Source organism: Crocodylus siamensis, chromosome 7, assembly GCF_052110815.1.
Source record: "Crocodylus siamensis isolate JL-2025a chromosome 7, ASM5211081v1, whole genome shotgun sequence".
Lineage (NCBI taxonomy): Eukaryota > Metazoa > Chordata > Crocodylia > Crocodylidae > Crocodylus > Crocodylus siamensis.
Genome location: NC_143401.1, coordinates 51846015 through 51867337, shown reverse-complemented (window position 1 = coordinate 51867337; position 21323 = coordinate 51846015). Strand labels below are relative to the sequence as shown.

At 38.4% G+C, this 21323-nt stretch overlaps 2 protein-coding genes across 7 annotated transcripts in view; one reads left to right on the top strand and one right to left on the bottom strand.

Annotated features, from left to right (window-relative positions):
* LRRTM3 (leucine rich repeat transmembrane neuronal 3) overlaps positions 1–17226 on the bottom strand; it is a 192780-nt gene extending 175554 nt beyond the window's left edge. Inside the window, exons 1-2 of one of the 2 annotated variants that reach the window (XM_090056883.1) lie at positions 16732–17226; positions 14895–16426 (exon numbers count right to left, since the gene is read on the bottom strand). In XM_090056883.1, the coding sequence (XP_089913009.1) occupies positions 14895–16426; positions 16732–16735 (1536 nt within the window). In that variant the 5' untranslated portion in view covers positions 16736–17226. Of the gene's footprint in view, positions 1–14894 lie in introns of both variants that reach the window. The other variant, XM_090056882.1, reaches the window with a different exon arrangement.
* The window catches only part of CTNNA3 (catenin alpha 3), a 1496635-nt gene that overhangs the window by 658557 nt on the left and 816755 nt on the right, over positions 1–21323 (top strand). The window lies entirely within an intron of this gene.

The following is a 21323-nucleotide window of genomic DNA, read 5'->3' as shown; positions in this document are numbered from 1 at the left end:
ATGAAAAGGTTATGGGCATTTTCATGATTCCCCATTATAGTCTATGGGCGAAGTGCCAAAACGCAGTGAAACAGTTTTGACGAAATGAAACGGAACATTGCTTTGAAACAGCGAAATGAAACAAGGTCCCTTTGAAATGGTGAATGTGCAATTGAAATGAAACATTGCCGTTTTGCACAGCCCTAGAGATAGCTGCTGTGAGCAGTAACTCTGGTATTTGGGGCAGCATCTATGCTTCCTGCACTGCTGGTCAGTTTTGGACAGTATGGGTGTGTCTAGATGTGTGTGGACGTTTGGTTCCCTGGGGACAAGTAGTGGCAGTGCAAGGTGCCTGGAGAAAGCCTGTGGTGCACACACTTTGGCACTCGGCAAGTTGCCCCAGGTACCAAAGACGATGCTGGGGCCAGCACTGTGCTGGCCCCAGCAGCCTTACTTGGGGTTCCGGGGGCTTCCCAGAGCTGCACCCACAGTGACCCTGCTGGGTGGAGCCTGGCTGGCAGCTGCAGTGCAGCTCTGAGTGGCCCAGCTCTGCTTTTTAGCAGCGCCTGCTGTCTGAGAGTGTGCTGCTTTGGGGATTTTTTGACCCGTGGATAGCCAGAGGTCAAAACTCCCCCACGAAAAAGCCCCCAGAATGGAGCAGCATATGCTCAGGCAGTGTGCCCTTGCAGTGTGGAGAACTCTGGACTGTGCAGTATGTGGTGCTGCAAATGTGTTTGTTTAAATGAAAAAAAAAATTGTACACTCGAAGTTAGTGTTCCATTCTGAAGCATTCAATGGACCAGCTGTGTTTTGAATTATCAAACATTATCAAAGTATTTTATATTTCCCCATCAGGCAAAACTTTATTAAAGTCACAACATGAATGGAAATATTGGGTTCAGTTAAATTTCATTTGCCAGAAGTTCTGATAATAATTTTAAAAAAAAATCTAAACAGTTCTATGAATGAGGAGTAAAAGAAGAAGTGAATATTTGGAGTTTCTGTAATTAAACTAAGTACTATATATACATTTATCTCATACAGAGACAGTGGGAACTAGAACTCTGGTTCCTTCATTTACTAAAGCAGATGTTGGCAGACTTTTGCTGGCGCTGTCGCAGGCTAGTGCTTAGGACCTGGCAGCGAGAGAAATGCAGATGCAGCTGAGTAGCAGCCTCTTCAGTGGAGGGGATGGGCAGTATGACGCAGTTCTGTGACAGTGATCCTCTCTGCCAGATCAGACCTTTGTAGGTCAGATCAGAGCATCTCTTTGCAGGCTGGATCTAGCCCATGGGCTATAGGTTGCCAACTCCAGTACAAAGGCCTAGGCCTTTATCAATTGATCTAAAGAAGAGCTCATTTTTCTTGAGCTTTATGGCTTTATGTCCGTTTTCTTTTCTGTGGAGCATGGTCTGTCTAGCAACATGGTATATTGAGCCACACTAACCTCCTACTACAAACTATTTCCAAATTGCGGTTGTAGGATCAGTTGATGTTGTGCTTGTGAAGGTACCTATGTTCCTTTTTACAGTGGGGCAAGGACATTATGATTAATGATCAATAAAAAAGTAAACACATCTAACATAATTTAAAATAGTTTATGCTTTTTGTATAAAATGATCAAAATGTTATTTTTTAAATTATATACTTGGAGGTTTCCTTATTCTGTGCTTGAATTTAAGTGAGGTCAAATTTATTTTTCAGTTTGGATTTCTGAATGAATATGTCAGTTCCAAGCAATCTTTTAAGTCTTCTTGTGAATACAAATTCTCACTAGTTAAAGTGTCAAGAAGCTGTTAATACCTTTCCATTAGTCCAGTCAAAAAAATGCCATGGCCAAATTATGGCTGCCTATCTCAACACTCCTGGGCCTACACTTTATGTGTATCCTTTGGCAAGTACTAAATGACTGGCATTGCTGCTCAGTCCTGGTGGCACACAGGTCATTTCTAACCCTACTGTACAGTAGCAATGAGCTACTACACAGTAGCTCATTGTACTGTGCAGAAGCATCAGCATCACAGTCTGTGCCTGATGACGCTACATTGCTGTAGGTCATCTTGTGTAAACATGCCTATTGAGATTGAAATGTAATGTCTTCTTGGTTACCATTCAGCTCTCTGTGCATCTGAGGAACAGTTAGATGAGGGATGACAATCTTACCTTCCAAATTAAGTGTTTAGTTGTTTCTGGGAGTCTCTTTGCAAGCAAGACTACAAATTTCTGTAAGCAAGGGTCTGCACAAGCAGAGGAATTTCTTTTCTGGATTAGTTTTTAAAGGCTTCAGACAGGGATCCAAATTTACTTGGTTTGGATTCTTTTGTTTCTATGCAATAAAACATCAGAATAGAGGGAGATAAAAAAAAAAAAGGAGAGCAGAACTTGAAAAGGAAACTGGTGGTAAAGTTATCTTCCTACTGAAAAAATATTCCTGATCGGGAACACTAATTAAGTCTCTTTAATGACGAATGGTGGAATCCTCTCATTATAACAAAGCCTTCCCACATAGGTACAACCACATCTTCACAGGCCCATCAGGTTATCTGAGAAATGTAAATGTCAGGTTACAGGGGTGGGTGGATGAGAATAGGATGGAATTCAACACAGATAAGTGCAAGATACTGCATCTAGGAAGAAGGAACTAGCAACACACCTACAGGCTGGGGAAATCCCTTCTTGTCAACATGGTAGCAGAAAGGGATCTTGGAGTCATTGTTGACTCCAGGATGAACATGAGCGCCAATGCGAGGAAGCGGTCAGTAAGGCTAACTGCACCTTGTCGTGCATCTATAGATGCATCACAAGCATGTCCAGGGAGGTGATCCTTCCCCTATATGTGGTATTGGTCAGGCCACAGTTGGAGTACTGCATCCAGTTCTGGGTGCTGCAATTCAGAAGGGATGTGGCTAGCATTGAGAGGGTCCAGAGGAGGGCCACTTGTATGGTCAAGGGGCAGCACAGCAGGCCCTATGAAGAGAGGCTGAAGGGCCTGAGCCTATTCAGCTCCGCAAGAGAAGGCTGAGAGGGGATCTGGTGGCCATTTACAAACTCACCGGGGGGAACAGCAGAAATTGAGGGAAACTCTATTCCCCCGGGAACCACCTGGGGTTACTAGAAATAGTGGCCACAAATTGTTAGAGAGAAAGTTCAGACTGGACATCAGGAGACATTACTTTATAGTTAGGGCTGCCAGGCTCTGGAATGGGCTCCCAAGTGAGGTGGTGCTCTCTCCTACCTTGGGGGTCTTGAAAAGGGGAGGCTGGACAGATATTTGGCTGGGGTGATATGATCCTGGCACCTGTTCCTGCCTGGGAAGGGGGGTCGGACACAATGATCTGTTTAGGTCCTTTCTGACCCTAAGTACTACGATACTATGATCTTCCTCTACCATGAGATGAGGAAGAAGGAATAAATAGTTTATTTAGCCATTGTTTTAAATCAAGGAAACACACTTGGACCTGGTGAATAGAAATGTCCTCAGTTGCCTGCTGTGACATTTTGCCAACCTAACTTTTTTGTTCTGTTTAAGCCTACGTCACTTATACAGTTTAAAAGAATTAATATTAAATGAAGAACATCATGTTCCCCTGAGGCAGAATACTTCTACCTGTTGGTCATCGACTTACAGTTACTTCATTGGGAGGCTAGTTTGGATTCCCTCCAGAACTCCTCTCTGTTGACTACCTGAGAAAGAAGCTGAATGAGTTTCTGACATTAGCCCTTGTGACTGGCTCAGGATTGAACAGCAATGCTTAAATAACATTGCTTGAAGGTAAATTACAGTAAGCTCCATGCAGTGCATATTTCAAAGTGTTAATCAATACTATCTTTCCTGGTAGCTAGCCACTGGAAAAAATGTTGTACTGGATGTTTTGAGAGTTCTACATCTTAAGGAAGGAAGATCTTCTTTGGAAATTTTTAATATAGTTTGGGAAGCATGTATTCTGGCGTTCTCTTTGTCTTTTGATATTAGGACATCAAAACAAATTTGGTGTATGGATGAAGTGGAAATAATGAACCTCTGTAATGAATTTCTTACTACAGAGTTTGTATCTAGGAGCATTTTCTTTTTACCATCTCATTAATGAATTTGAGCCACTAAGAGCTTAGAGTGCTGAATAAGGATTTACTTATTTAATTGAAATCCTCTGTTCTTAACTGGAAAAATGTACTTTACATATTGGATGGGTGAAATTAATGTTATGATGCTTTAAAAGAAATTGGTTTTAAATTTAGAAATTGTCATGTCAGTTTATACATAAAACCAAAGAATAGAACTCACTAGTTATGTAGACTTGAGGAAACAAATTAAGTATTTTAAAGTAGCTTATATACAGACATTTTAATGGAAGACACTTTTAAAATTTCCAAAATACCATGTTTTTTCAAATGTGAATGTGAAATTTCTGCTGATATGCTTTAAGATACTTTTACACTGCTACAAAAAACGTGCTCCTAGTATACTTAGTGACCTGATCGTGCCATTATAGCCATAGAAAAATAGGCTTCTACTTTTACAATGGAGAGATATTTATGACTATTTAAATTATTGTGTTCTTATTAAAATGTTCATGCACACAAGCATAACTGAATCTTCCCTTCAGATGAGTTAATGGGCAAGCATCATATGAGTCACAGTTATTATTGTTTCTAAAGAATCACTAGCTTCTTGTCAGCTATGCAATTGCTTTTTACTTAAAATGACTTCAGGTATCTGTTCTCCAGAAATATTATTTATACAAGTAACCAAACACCAAAGAGGAATGTTGAGTGTTTGTATTTGTAGTTTAGATCTCCTTAAGCTGCAAAATAAATATTTGGATGTAAATTAAAACCTTCAGTCTAGAAAGAGCTTGGCTGCTAGAAAATATCAAATGCATACTGCTTCACAAAGCCACCTGCTGCCCCTATAGCTTCTATTTTTATACTTGACATTCACTTACTGAAAACATGGAATGAATTATAAAGATTTATGTAACAATTTAAGGCAGGACTGTTTAAAATGGATATGATTTTATCCTATGTTCCTGGTACCTATGAGATGATGATGATGACAATCATTTTAACAATAATAATAATACAGTTCTATGTAACCATTGTGTTTAGAAAAATGGAAATTAACTATTCAAAATGATAAATGTGCAAAGAATAGTTGTTTTATAATGAAGAACAGATCATCAGAGTGGTAATGAAAATATGCACTATGTAGATCCAAAATTAAAACTGTGCTAGCTAATTTTTGCCCAGCTCCATAATAAGGTTGACACTGTACCTCAAAAATAACTGCTCTGAGATTTTGCACTTAATATTTCATCAAATTCAAACAAAGAAATAATGAAAATTAAGAAAAACTAGTTATGTAATCATAACTGTATAGAGACAGAGAATTAAAGATGTGTTCTCCAGTCTTTACTCAGACAAAATTCCTATCAAATGGTTTTCATCATTGTGTGCTGTAGACCTCTGTGGTGTTGTTAAAGCTGAAAGACAGTAAGTATATTGCAGTGTGAATCACAGCTGAGGCATGATGTGAATCTAATTTGTGAGTCGTGATTTACTATTATACGGTATGTATCTGTATCCACTATAGTACAATGTGATTCAGAATACACTGGCTGGCAGAAGGCAATGCAAAACAGAACTTAGTGAGCTGTGTCGAGGCTATGACTCATATTACTGCATGGCTGCAAGACTAATAGCGTGATGTGGAAGAGTATTATATTATGAGTAACATTCTGTGATGTCAATAGAACTCTAATGTGCTGAACTTATTATTCTTAAATATTTTGAGACAGGTATGGTATGAGCTATAGTTGTGATTAGCGATGGACAAGCAAACTTGGTTAAAATAAGTACTCACAAGCCTTTACCCAACGTTTAAGCCAAACCTTACTGAAGCCTTTCTCTGAGGCTCATATAAGTTTAGTTAACTTTAACTATACAGGAAGAAATAGCAGGAGCTCCTTTTAGTAAGAAGATGGAAAACAATCTTTCATTATATGCCTCATTTTCTTTACATCCAAATAACTTCCTTCTGCAAAGAAATGGATTTTCCTGAAATTTTATGTGGTACTTCTCATTCCAGAGTAGAGTTTCTTTCAGGTGAAACTCAGAAAAGCTAGCATATATACATGATGATGGAATGATGATGAGTTATATCACCTATGGATCTGGCTCATAGTGCTTTGAACATTTGCTTTAAGTTCAGTCTTTGAAATGTCATAACATTGTGGGCCATAATACCTCTAAAATACTTTATCATAGAAATGTTGAGGGAGAACATAAGGAAGAGTTAGTTGTATTAGGCAAGTAGAAGACTAGCAGGGCATATGGGAGTTTTTACATGTGATTTGTGGGGGCCACTCTAAAGTGCCTGGAGCATCTAATGTATCAGCGTCCTCATGCTTTCACATGGTGCTGGGGGTGCCCTATCTAAACTTTGTCAAAAGAGTTTTTTAAAGTGCCCCTGCTGCCATGCTGAAGTTCAGTGTTGCTGATTCATGAGATGTGGAGGACGGCTGGAGCATGGTACTTACCATTCTCCAGCAGACTTGATTGAATTGATTCTGCTCTGATGCGCTGTAATTACAGCACATTGGAACAACCTTTGGGCTTGTGTACAGACACCCAAAGGAAAAAGGGTATACAGGAATCAGTTGGACACCTAATGGAGATCAGGCAAGAAAAAGTGGGTTGGAGGAATGATGCAAAGAACGAAGTAGAGGAAAAGAGAAAGGTAGAGGTTCTTATTCCTTTAAACATATACTATTTTAAATTTTTTGCATATAAAAAGCTAAGCACTTAATGGAGATAAGATACACGCTGCTACTTAATACACCATTGATGCATAACTTCTTCCCAGTACCTCTGACACTTGCCAAAGTCAGCAGTAAAGCAGACTCGCTTAGATTGCCCTTCCAAATAAAGTCTATCGGTTCCTACTTTGTGTAGATCTTAGGTACAAATCCAGTTGAGAGCTTTTGGGTAGAAAGGTTGTGGCATAAACACCAACTGGATATCTAAATTCTGTTTACAACTTTGAAAATCTGCACCTACGATTATGAAAGCAAACAAAAACCTCGGAAACAAGCAAAGAACCCATCATTAAATGGATGAAGATAAAGATTGTGTTTCCATAGGACCCCAGCCATCAGCTTCAAAACAATTTCATGCATTTTAAAAATGGAAAATGATGGGAAATGGCCAAGACTGCCTCCAGTGGCCATTTCACCCAATCCCTTTTAGACTGCTTGCCTGAGTGTAGTTTTGCTCTTAACATATTTGAAAATAAAGAAGAATAAAAATAAGTAATTTTGGGTAACTATAAGATTTGGTTTATGGATCAAAGGATAGGTTTCTGATAATGCAGTATTCTGAATTTTAGAATTCATCTAACTAAAGTTTTCTTTGAAGTTAGCTATGCTCTCCAGAAAAAAAAAAAACTTTTAACCTTCACTTTTTATTAATCAAAACCCCCACCTTCTTTGCAATCTCCCTTTTCCGTCTTTGAACTGCTCATTTGTACCTTTGTATTGCAGCCAAGCCAACATAAGCAGGAATGTGGAGAAGCTCATTAAAAAAAGTCCAACTATTTAGCCTCCAAAAAGGGGTGGAAATTTATTTGAAAACCCACATTGTAACCCCATGGGGCTTTATGTTGCCACAAACTGTTCTATAAATATTTAGAGAACCAATACCCAAATATTATTACCAGCAATATTCTTGTCACTGAGAACACTTTTAGTATCTATACACTCTATGTGATAGCCTGAAATATAGACATTAATTACTGAATTGTGTCTAGAAGACAGTACAGCTAGCAGTAAGATTACATCATTGGTGATTCATCTAGATAGTATTATCACTCATTCTGTGATAGGTAACCAAAACCATTCTTTGATAGGTATCCAGAAAAATGGGTGCACATGCTTTTCATACACAACAATAAACTCGGGTGCATATTGCACTGGAGTTTATTGCTCCATATTTGAATGTACTCCTGGGTACCACTGTTGCCCACAGTACATTAAGCTGGGTTGGATCAGCCCCAGCTGAAAGAAGGTAGAGGTGGTCAGCTAGCCAGTGCATGGCCCCTTGTACCCTAGCCAGCCCTATCAGCATCTCCATGTACCTGACAGTGGAGTAAAACTCTGTCATAGGATAGTACTTGTATTTACAAGTACAAACCTACTGCAGAGTTAATTAGCTTACTCTGTCCTAATAGCACTGCACATGTAGATGCTGAGAGGTTTACTGTGGAGCTAATTAGGCAACTCCAAAGTAAATGTCTTGTGTAGATGTGCCAAGTGAGGCACAAAGCATTTAGATTGTTGAGTTGAGTTGACCTGTAAGCATCCCTACAAAACACTTTTTCTAAATTAAGGTAAGTCAGATATCAAATTGCCTATATACTTATATATGCCCAGATAACTAAAGAGGAATTCTTCAGAAATAAATATTTAAATAAATATTTTAAAAAATATTTGAAGAAATGCCCGAAACCCATTTCTCTATACAGGTTCTTTACCCCAATATTTTTCTTGCTGTAAGATTCATTCATTCCAATTCTTGAGCACACCATGTCCAATTCTGTTATGTGGAAACACCTGCAGTAGCTTCCAATAAAAATTCAAGTTTTAGCAGGAGTTACCACACCATGATTTGGAACATAATGCAAGTTATAACATTACAGGGAATGCTGCTGCATTTCACATGACAACTGTTAATAAACAGTACACACTCATTCATCAGTACACACTCAACATTATTTTAATCAAGTTGTGATTAGTTTCTGAAATGTGAAATTTTCTACCTTGAACTGTTTGTTAAAATACTGGCCCATAATTAGTTGCCATCCTGTGAACTACTGACATCCCTGGGCCACACTCCCTTCATTCCTTCACTTGCCTACATTTTTCTTGGTACTCTGCTGTTCTGATATCACCTTGTGATTACAACATCCTCAGAATGTCATGTTGATGAAAATTAAAATCTGTAGCCATATAATTTTTTCTCTGATAGCCTCAAAACTAGCATGGGCCAATGGGAGAAAATCATCACTGGAAATCAGTGACCTAATGAAGATGTTCAAACACATACCTATATACATAGAAATCTATAAAAATTATTGTGTTCCAAGTCAGAGCAGAATGAGTGCCTCAGCATATTGTTAAAGATATTGTAGTCCAAAGGTGCTGTCTGTGTGACCAAATGCAAAATCAAAGGCAGCAAAACCCTCTGGTCATTGAAGAGTTCATAGCATTTTTCACGATGATGTAAATAGTAATACTAATGATCTAACTCAATCCAAATTCAAGTAGTTCTGTTGTCTTTAAATATGCCTTTTCATATGAATACACTGGGTGAAATCCTGGCCTTGAAGTCCATGGCAAAGCTTTTACTATTTCAGTAGGGCCAGAATATAACCAGTTTTTAATTTCCTGCTGTTAACTTGTGCTTCAAGAAGCTATGACACTGCCTGCATGTTTCTGAGGTTGTGGTAGTTTAGTGCTGAATAGAGTTAATACGCTAATATTAGGATATGCTAAATTAATTAATGTTTGGAAAGGTATTTGATGTATATAGATTCATATGAAACATAGTAATGGAATTAATAAGTCTTCCATTCCTTGGATTAGTCATTTCTGTAAATTTGATTCAGGTTTATTTTAATGCCTGGACCTCATGCTCCACATCATTGTTATATGTTGTGTACCTTTTGCATTTTCCAGGTGATCTTTTTTTCCTAACTCAGCTGAAAGCTGGTAGGGATTCCCTTCAGTTTGCCATTTATCATTTTTTTAAAATGTTGAAGATGTTGTGGTGCTTTGAATCTGGCATAATGGTCTCTTGATACTAGTTAAAGGTGCTTTCTAAATACATAATAATACTTTTAACTAAACTCTTGTCCTTGGTTTGTATTGATGAAGTATATGAGTCTTTATTTTCTAACTCATTACTGTCCTAGGCATGTAATAACAATAAGTCCTCACACCTTTTCATATCTCTTGCTAGCTGTTATATACTCTTACTTTCCTTCTTTCAATTAATTAAGTGAGATTGAGCTTTTATAGAAACATATGAAAGAAATGAAAGTATAGTTCAAGAAAATATTTGACTATACAAATGGATAGAAAGTATATGCTACTCTCAAATTGTGTAGTAAAAGATAAACTAAGTAAAAGTGCATCTAACTGTAAACTGAAACAAAGAGTAAAAACTGTGATTAATCTACCAGCCACTGGATGTCATTGTTGTTCCACAGAAATTCAGCTAAGGGAATATTTATCTAGAGTTGGGTGGCTGACTTACAAAGAACTGTTAGAAACTATTTAAACAGTGAACTATTTAAAACTTTCTAATTGCTTTTTTAGGAGTGCTATACATTAATTTCTCTTTAAATTACATTTGTATGCTAGGATTTCCTAGGACACGCCATAAAAAATGTTACCAAACCCTAAAGTGTAACCCTTCTACATGCAGATGGCAAGTAATGAAAACATACCAGAAAATAAAAAAGTTTACATTCAGTATTAGTAGCAAGCTACTGGTTCTCATTGTTATTTGCTATGCTATTTCAGGATGTAAGCTCTCAACACAACATATTAGAATCACTAATTTGCTTCAATTTGCTTGACATATAGAATATTTTTGACAGATAATGCACACTTAATAGTCATTATTTTGTTAGTCTAAGAGATCATTTGGATGTTCAAGGATTTAATGAATGGTATATTAATCCCATAATTGAGAGACAAGGTAGTCCAGTGGTTATGGGAATGTCTTTGGAGTCAGGAGGCATGGTTTCATTCCTGAGATCTATCACTCAACTAATAACTCAACTATCTTGAGCAAATTTGTCCTTTCTGTTGCTGTTTACCCTCTCACCTGCCTTCTGTCTACTCTATATAGATTGTAAGCTTTCTGAGGCAGGGAATTTTTCTTGCCGTGTGGTTAACAGTGTCTAATAAAGAGGTCCTGACCTCATTTAAGGCTTTTGAAATAATTTTAGAAATAATTCCACTAGCTTTGTAGCTATTTCCAGGTCATGTCTATGTCGCCATAGCAACCAGCTATGTCACCGTAGCTTGTCACTACAGTGACGTGGAGTTGGTGAGCATTAACCATTATGCCGCTGCTACTATGTAGTAGCAATGAGCTGGTGGGTCAAAAATGACCCGTGCGCCACTCGGACTGCGCAGTACCAACTGCTAAAGCAAATACTAAATGATTGCACAGTACCAACTGCACAGTCAGGAGCATGTGTAGACATGTCCACAGTGAAGCACCAAGGAAAGCAAAAATCAGAAGATAAGCACAGGATATATCATATTTTATCTGGAGCAATGGATCCAAGGTCCCAAGTTGTGATAATACAGTCATTAATGCAGTTGAAGAAAAGAAATGTGAGGGGGCAATAACAGTTTGAAACCAAGCTGCTGTTCCCTTAGTCCTAAGATGTCTTGGGATACTTTAGGTCCCTCACATAAAATTGGAGCAGCTAGGATTTTCCAGGTCATGAAGACCATTCAGACCACACAGCCCTTTTTCAAAGTAGGTTCTGCATTTTTTTTCCTATAAGTCCACTATAGTTGCATTTCACCTGGTGTGTCTGCTATTTAATATAAATATTCAGAAGCAGGATTTAAAGTAGTTTTGTTCCAGAGTGGCACTAAGAGCCCATAAAATGAGGAAAATATGGGCCAGAATATGGACTATAAAAATTTGAGACAAAAAAAAAAGAACAGTTCTGGCCATAATCTTGAAGCCTTTAATGTTTATGTATTTCAGGAACAGGAAAGCCTCTATCTCCCCTCCCTCAGGAACTTAATGTTATTCAGTGGAATTCACTCTGAAAGGTAGAAAATTTCCTGCAAGATTGTTGGATTTTTTTACTCTTGGACTACTGTGTACATGCACAAAGCAAAACTTGCAATCAAGTGTGTTATGGTAAAATTGAGTTACAACTGGCTTAGTCTATGTGGCCTTTATGTGGCCTTTATGTAGGTTAAAACTTGGGGTTTTTAACATGCTCCTCCATGGCTTGAGGCTGGATGAAACCATTTTATAATCCATTGCCACCAGAACTGGATTTAATAATCATTATTCAACTCAGCTCTTTTTGCTGTGCAGAGGAATATTACTGGCAATGGACATTTATACTCTGCAGGCTAGCAGATTCTTTATCTGATAATTAGATTGATAATTATACATTCATTTATTTATATTTGCCACTGAAAACATGGGTAAATATATAGACTGTTAGGCATCTTTAATATAATAATTGCATTAATTGTCCTTTTGGTCTGGTCTGTAATATGTTGAATTATCATTATTGTCTTAAACATTGCTGATGTAGCTAGTGATAATGGTTTCACTGCTTGATGCTTCGAAAGGCTCCATATCTGTCCCCAGTTTTGTTTCTATTACAAATTCTTTTATAGACGCACCTAAAGTTAATCTCAAGTAACTTCTGATTCTGCATGTTTTTCCCTCTATGCTGGCAATCATTAGTATTTTTAAAGGGGCAGGAATAAGACATAAAAACATGGAAATAAATATATGACAACTCATTTGACAACATTCTTCACCAAGGACATAAAGTTGCTTGGAACATGGATTGAATATTTTCATATAGAAACAATCCTAAATTAATAACATGAAATATATATTCTAAATATACCTTGTACCCCAGTATCAAGAAGAGCTGTAAATGTACCTTTATGCTTTTATTTTTTGGTAATATAATTTTTTTTTCTGTTTGGATGCATGTAGTGTTAGTCACCACTGCGGGTACTGGAGAAGCCAAAGAGCATAGTCAAGATGACTAATGCTGTATTTATGGCAAAAATTAATCGTTCAGTACAGCTATAAACAAGATTGACTGGTAAAAGTTAGTCCATTATCTAGCCTAGAATTGTTCATTTTTACTGATTCTTTTTCTATAGCTTTCAAAACTACAACTTGATTTCATATATTTATTGGTGCAATCCAAAGTGCACCAGCCACTTATATTATTATTAACCTTGGAATCTAAGACTGTTTGTACTCCAAAACCTAGAATACCAGTACTATATGTTTTTGTATACTAGGCACCATCCAATCTCAATTATTTTCTTTCTGCAGTCCTTCAAAAATAAAATACAGTTTCATTTTACAAAAATATGATTAAGTGCATGAGTGTTGCTTAAATAATACCCTATGACCTCATTTTCATTGTGTCTAGTGTAGTTCAAGGTAGTTTGCTTTGGTTATTTTTCCCAATAAGCAAATGGTCCAACAGAATGCCCTCTTGAAGATTTTGCTTTTTCTAATCTACTGCAGTGAAACTGCTTTGTCGAAACACTCACTCCCAGGTGGTCAAAGACATGCAGTCTGCTAATCGAAATCAAGTTACAAAACAGAGTTAGTTAAATTACTGACCAGCTGAACCTGTAGAAGGTTATGCTGCATTTTTCCACGGATGAAAAATAACTGTGATGCTTAAAAGACCATATAAAAATGTGAGGACTATAAATAATTTTAAAACACAGCAGATCATATTTTGTTCAGTAATCAATAAAATTTTGTCAGTGATGTTGAGGGACATAAAGCAATTGATGTCCAGGTTCATCAGGATTTTGTCCAGAAACATAATGATGAATTACTTTACATTAAAAATGAATATCTATAAATTCTTGTAATATCATCAGGGTTATGATAAGAGAAATAAATCATTTGTCACCGATTTTAGGCTCTTTCTGATACATTCTTATTTAGAATGGAGAATGACCAGTATTTACTGAAAGCTCTTTCCAGTTGTGTGTTTCTAAAATGTATCATGATTGGCTTTTTAAGTATTTGAAGCTTCATTTAGTTACTAGGTGGGTGATGTGGAAAGCAAAGCACATCATGGAATACTAACAGGTACATCATGAAATACTAACAAGCACAGCTCAGCAGATAAAAAGAAATAGAAGAAAATAATATATTTAATTGTTTCATCAACTACATTAATGTCTTTGACAGTCTTGAAAAGAGAATTTTTAATGAGCACTCAAATGTGTGCAGGAAGTGGTCTTGCCTTTGCTACTGCACATTTGAGTTCCTCTAATTGCATCAATAAGGAATTTCTACTCCTTGTTTAATGAATGCCTTTTGACTACTTTCTGAAAGGCAACTGGATGTAAGAAGGGATAAACACTGGCACCTTTTATATGAAGAGACATGAACAGGTTTCAATTAGCCACTATCAGCTCTAAAAACAGGATAGTAATCCCCATTCTGCATTTTTCTGGGCCTTTTCTTTCTTATTTTTAAAATTAAGCTTTGGTTTCTCTTCTCTTAGCTTCCTGTGTAACACACACTCATCTGAAACATTGCTTTAACTTACTACTTGCTTTCTATCATGTCTTGCAGTGAATAAAAATCAGGCATTATTTCAGGGCTGTTTCTGCACCATCCGTAAGCTCAAGCAAGTCATAGAATTCATATAAAGCTACGGTACCTGGGCCATTTAATGTGTCTTTGATTCAGAAAGTGAATTTCAGAAGATGGATTTGGGGTTCTTTTGCAATGCTGACATTTTTCTGCCTAAACAGAAACACACTCACTACAGATGTAGTGGATTAGTTATGAAAGAAGTTTTCTGTTTAAAAACAAGTGAGACTTTAATGAAATCAATAGAGGGTCTGTACAATAGGTATTGTATTAAACCAGAGCTTAGGCACTGGCTTCACATTGATTGCAGTATTTAAATTTCAATTAGCTGATTATGTATGGGAGTAAAATGACCAGTATTATGAATGTACAAAAAAGTGACATGGAAGTGCTGTGCCAGAAAAGTGAGAAAAACGTTCCCTTTATAGTCAATAGAGTTCAATAAAGCATCACTATTTCCCAGCTTTTAAAAGCTCTTTTATCACAATGGTTCATACCTCACATTCCCTGGAGCCTGATTTGTTATACGTGCAGGGTCCTGTTCCATTCAGCAGCATCTCACTGGTTTCAGTGTTGGTAGGTTTGTAATCTACATAAAATTCCTGTGTACTCGGGGTCATTTGCTTCAGTGACTGTCTTTTCTTTTTCCTGTGCCTTCTCATGAGAGAACGCTGCTGCAGCTGCTTCATACTGGCTGGGTAACGCTTCCATGACACATAGATTACCAGCAGGATCACAAGCACAGACAAGAAAAGGGCTACACTCCCTGCTATAATTTTATGAAAGGAGATGTGTTCGGTGTCATGCTCGGGTTCTGAGCTGGATTCAGTAGCTCCTATAGTTGGAGGGAGAGGGGGCTTGCTCTCATGTTTAGGCCTGGTGAGTTTTGGTTTATATGTTGGCTTTGGGAGAGCTCTTGCTAATTCAAACCTCTCTGTAGTACTTTTTCCACAGATGCTGTAGTTTTTCACTGCATCAATAACATTCACCCCTTGCAGCTCTTTGGGGCTGGCACAGATAATTGTATTTTCCCTCAGCCCTTTAAAACTTTTTAGCCAGTTTACAAGGGAACAAATGTTTCTGCTGCATTCCCATATATTCCCAGCAAGGCTGATGTCATTGAGGGATATCCAAGAATCCAAAATTTCTTGACCAATAAATGTGAGCTTGTTTGAATCCAGGTTGAGGCGCTGTAAATTGGGCACACACTGAAAAACACTAGGTCCACTGAAAGCTTCTATTTCATTGCCAGATAAATCAAGCCTTTGTAATGAGCTCCAGGTCCAGGACATCGTTTGTCCTATCACACTGATTTTATTCCACTGTAAATAAAGGTTTTGAAGGCTGACTAGCCTTGGAAAAAGTGCCAGGTTGAGCTTAGAAAATTGATTGTGCTCCAAGTGAAGCTCCTTCAGTCTGATCATGCCTGCAAAGACATTTCTTGCTAAACTTCGGATCCGATTGTAACCCAGGTCCAACAGTTCAAGGTTCCTACAATCTTGAAATATTCGAACAGGGATGGTTCTTAGAGAATTGGATCGCAAGTGTAAACTCAGCAGCTTTCTTAACCCCCTGAACTGTTCAGATCCCAGAGACTGCAGCTGGTTGTATGACAGATCCAAATTCCGGAGATTTGTCACAGGTCTGAAGGTATTATTAAGAAAATAGGAGATTCTGTTGGAACTCAAGATCAACTCTTTTAGTCTGCGTATTCCATTGAAAGCATTTTCATCAATATTGCTGATGTGGTTATGGTCTAGATAGAGCCAGGTGAGTTGATTAAGACCTTTAAACTGATTGTATTTTAGTTTTTGGAGGCTGTTATATCGAAGGGACAAACCTAAACAACCAGCAGATATACTTGAGGGAATCTCCTGCAATTTCTGAGATTCACAATATACCATTTTGCCTTCACACCTACAGCCCTTAGGGCATCCTCGTTCAGCAGAAGAAAGCATTGTCAGTAATACAGTAGGGGCTATTACCAGAGCTACAGCTGATCCGCTCAGTAGCCTAATTACATTGAAACCTGGAAATAAAAACAGCTTAGAAAAGTTATCCCTCCAAAGATCAGTCATTGTTTTCCCAATCATGCTAAAATATTAATTTATATAATCGTAAAAATTCCTAGCTCAACAACTACTCTGTATGTTATTTTCTTTTACTCAATTAAAAAATCTTTGTATATATTGTAAAATAAGTTTAAAAATGTAATCCCTAGACAATTTAACTATAATAATAAATCATCACATCAAGGTAGGTCTATAGAGTAATTGAAGCTGGGTCTATGCAGAGACTATGCACTGTATATAAAAAAAACATGAAAAAACATACCCATTCTTTGTGTTGTTCAAAGGTCGTCCTTAGGTCTTTTGTTTTTGGTTAGGGTGCCACAAGCATGACAGCCCCTGTCAGCTGCACTGTAGTGAGTCAGGGCTTGCTGACACCCAGGAAGAAAAATTGGACCCCTTGGGAGATGGACCGATTTTGGAACATTATTCTTTGCCAGCCATGCAGAACACTCCAAGAATAAATAAATCCCAATACAGCATTCACAGGAAAATGTCAAATTCTTCCTAGGTAATAGGATCTTCATGGATATTACGTTTTTGCATCTTTACAGTTAGAAACCTGGCTTTTTAAAATCTCTCTTTATAGGAAAGCATGCTAGATTCCTCCAAACAACCTTTAGCTATATGGATTCACAAATCTGTATTCCATAGCACAGCAGTTCTCATAGTTAGCACCCAATCCAGCTACGAAGCTGCTTTGGAGCACAGAAGGCAGAATAACCCTGTACAATGAACAAGCTCTGTTCACTTCTGCATACTGTCGTTCTGAAAGCTCCTCAGACTGTTGCTTTGGTTTCAGTGAATGCAGTCTTATGTAAAGCTGCCCCCAGTGGTGAAGAATATTATGGGCATGTGCAGATACGTCTTCCTTTTATCTTGCAAATGGATAAGCTTTGCTGGGAAATGAATGATTGTTTTAAGCCACTAAATAGGAACAGACTAGTCAGGTTTAGTGTAAACTAGGGAAATAGATTGAAGTTTCCAAATCTTCCAGTTTCTATTGCTTTTTCGCAAAATCTTTTTTGAGTCCTTAACAGATCAGCATGTGCTGCTCAGACTTTTATTTGAATGGCTGACAAAACATTTGTAACCGTTTTTTTTCCCTTTTCTTTTCATTACATGTCTCATACATGCACAAAAGCTCTTCACAATGATTCACTATTTTTCAGTGCAGCATCAGGTCCTTACTATGTATTTAGTTAAGTATTACAGCAAGGAGAGTTCATTTATAACATGAAAATTGTTTTGAGGGTGACATTTTGCCTTTTCTCTTTTTAAGAGACACAATACAGGAGGCTAGAGGAAAAGTCCTGGTTTCTTTTATACATAACTTGCCATCACTTTGTTCTGAAGAATGAACAGTTTTAAGCAAAAGAGAGATTCTGTAAAAACTGACACTGTACACATTTTGAAAACATGTGAACCAACTAGATTTGATCTGCAGTCTAATCTGGCTGATTGTGACTTGGTACAGACCTTAAAAAAGCCCAAGGTGTAATAGCGAACAGAACACACATTCGCCCTTTGGTGGGGGTGGGGGGTGGGGAAGGGGAGGAGTCACAGGCTGCCTGTACTGGCTGGGGGCAGCAGGTTTGGGGTGTTCCTGCACGCCTCTCAGTATGTCCCATGGGTTCCCTGGGCTGCTGGAGGCTGCCAGTCACAGCCAAACACCTAGGCCCACCCCTGATCGGCTGCTGGGCATGGCACAGGTGCTCACACCCCAAACCTTCTGCTGCATCATCTATCAGCCACAGACATCTGTCAGCCTTAGGCAGGCAGCAGGAGTGGGGAAGGGATTCATCTGTTTTCCCATGTACGAACCCCAGCACCTAGGCACCAATGTCTCTGGGCTGTGCCCCTGCACCTTGTCATGAAGCACCCTATGATGTACATGCACCCCTGACATGGAGCCCAGGAGAACCCCTGTGCTTGGGTGCAGCCCCATGACTGGGCTGCCAGGCATGGGTGAGCATGCTTCCCTCCAGGGGGTGTGGGGGAGGGCAACAGGGGATCACAAAGGAGCCTGGGATGCCAGCAGACAGTGACCTAATTTGAATCAACGAGGGAGCTAGTTTAACCAAATCAATTAAGTTTGAGTGCACATTGATCCAGGTCTATTTTAGAACAGGTACTGCCATTTTTAGACTAGTCTGTGTGTGACAAACCTCTGTTCTGTTATGGGTTTAGACTGGTTTCCAATCGCTTAGACTGGTAAAAATATAAGGTCTGTACTTGGCCTCTGCATTCCAAATGAAAACATGATTGACTAAGTCTTTAATTTTACATAAAAACTTAAGGAAATCTTCTTACTTTTGTAAATATTTAAAGGAAATGAAGAAATATAATAGACTATGGCCAGTCCTTAACCATGAGATGACCAAGCCAACTACCTCTCCTGCCTCTCGGACTGTGACCTTCCCACCTGCAAGGATGCAACCCCGTGCAAACAGCCTGCAGAGCATGTCAGTTAGCCAGGTCACAGGGCATGCATGGGTCTAGGAGTGGGAACTGAATGAGATGGAGGGGAGGGGGGGACAAGGAAGGGGGCCATATCAGGTCCTCATGAGCTGGGGCTTCCTTCCTGGGGTGGGGCTATGGCTGTCCCAAAAGTGCCTTCTTTCACCACTCTTAGCTCCCAACTATCCCAGGAAGCATGACCAGCACCCTCCATGTCCCAATCTCATATCCCAATTCATTAAAACATGAGACCTTCTTCGATATACTTCCTCTTTATTTCCTTTTAAATTATTTTTAAAATTTCTATTATATTCTTCAGTGGCTGGCTTCCTTCATTTCACCACCCTTCCTCCATTCCCCTTCCTTTCCACCTCTCATTTCATTACCTACCCCCATCCCATTAACTCTCCGCCTCCCAGCTTCATGTTCCTGCCTCCCGCCCCCAACCCATCTCTCACACCCCTCCACCTAGAGCAGGGATAGAAGCCTATCCAGGCTTACCAACCCTGTCATGGCAACTCATGACTGTAGCTCCTAGTTAGGCCCCTACTCGCCAGCCCTTTAGTGGCAAGTCACAGGTGTGTATATGGGGAACAGCCAGAAAAGGTTTTTAGTCTAAAGGTGTGACAGCTCCAGACTCAGCCTAGCACAAGCACTAGCACTGATCAACATCTGAGCAGCTCAAAGTGCAATGTGTAACAAGACCCTGTAAAATATTCTGACCGAGTTATTTGCAACAGAAAAATTTCTGCATTATTTTTTGGTATTCAAAAAAAAAAGTGAAAACTAATAGCTAGCATTTTCCAAGGGGTGCCTTGAGCTTTTGAAAAAAGCTAAGAACCACTTCTTTTGAGAGTTAAACAGCTTCTTTTCAGTTATGGGAACAAATTTAGTTCTAGTATGAGACTTAATTCACCGAAAATCATCACAAAGCAAAATATTTTTCAGGCAAAGAGACTTTAACTAAAATCCCAACTTTATTTCAGTTATGAGAGACTCTTGAATGTTTACATGCTTGGCCTATTTCTTGTCTTGTTTACAGAAATTATACAACTTCATTTATGTCAATGAAGTTACCTCCTAATTAACACACAACTCAAAATTGGGCCCAAATGTTATTGCATTCAGTTTTTGTAACAGCAGCAACTCTGTTGCAAATGTTGGGTGCCTAAAGTGTATTAGTGTCTGTACACAAGTAATGCAAAATGTGATAAAGTATAAATTAATGATAAATGTATAAATTAATATTCTGCAAGGTTGAATCTGAATGTTGAGGTTAGTCATACTCCGGTTAACTTACTGCACATTATCAATTTTCCATCATGTTCCAGACCATGGGGAATAATTTTTGTAATTAAACAAGTGGAGCTAGAAACTGTCAGTCTTGAAGGTTTCATCAGGCATTGTACTCAGGAAAATGCCACAAAAACTCCGGAAGATAAAGAAGTCGCATATTCTTCCAAAAACTGTAAGTACCACCCTGACTCAGAGCCAACAGAGGCAAATGTACTGGGGTGAATCAAGCACCTTATGTTCAACATAAAAACTGTATGAGAAGGCTTTGTATGACCAGTCAGAATTTGGGGGAATTTATAAAAATTAAGATGATCCAACCTTGTATATTTTTAGTCTATTAAAATTGCCCATAACAAGAAATAGTAGCTATTTTCTCTGAAAGATCTCTATCAAGGATAGAGACAGGATGATAGCATGCAAAAATATATGATTTGCAAGACCTTGTGAATGAGAGAGTGAGACAAAACAGTAAGTAAGACAAATGTAAGTGCTTAAAATATGTCTATCAGGACAAGGAATTGATGATTATTAGGGGTTAATCTGATTCTCCTTAACCCAGCACTGCTCTACACTTTCAATTTCTTTCCATCATCCACCCTCTGGATCCTTCAGGCGCCCTCTGGAAAATGTGGTTTTTGGGATTAAGGATTTTGTCAGTATACATTTTTAAATTAGTAATGACCCTCTAAAAGCCACACTTGATGTAATTTTTCATGCCCAACCGCATAATGAATTTATCTGTTTTGTAGCCATAAGTATTAGGGCTGTGCAAAGCTTTGGTCCCTGATTTGATTCAGTGGAGATTTGACCCGATTTGTTGGCCAAATTTCTGAATCTGAATTGAATCAGGAGACCCTTTAATCTCTCTGTATCAAATTGGAACCCTCCAAATTAATTTGGAAAGACTTGGAAAGATTCAAAGATTTGGACATTGACACAGCTTTAAATATTTTTAAGCTTTAAAGGTCTACATACCTCAAGGTACCAAGCAGTTCATGAATGCTGAGATGGTGGGGTGCTGGAGCATCCCACAGGAGTGTGGAGGTCTCCCCAGTGCACTCAGCAGCAGACCCAGAAGTGACCAGAAGCACTTCTGGTTCA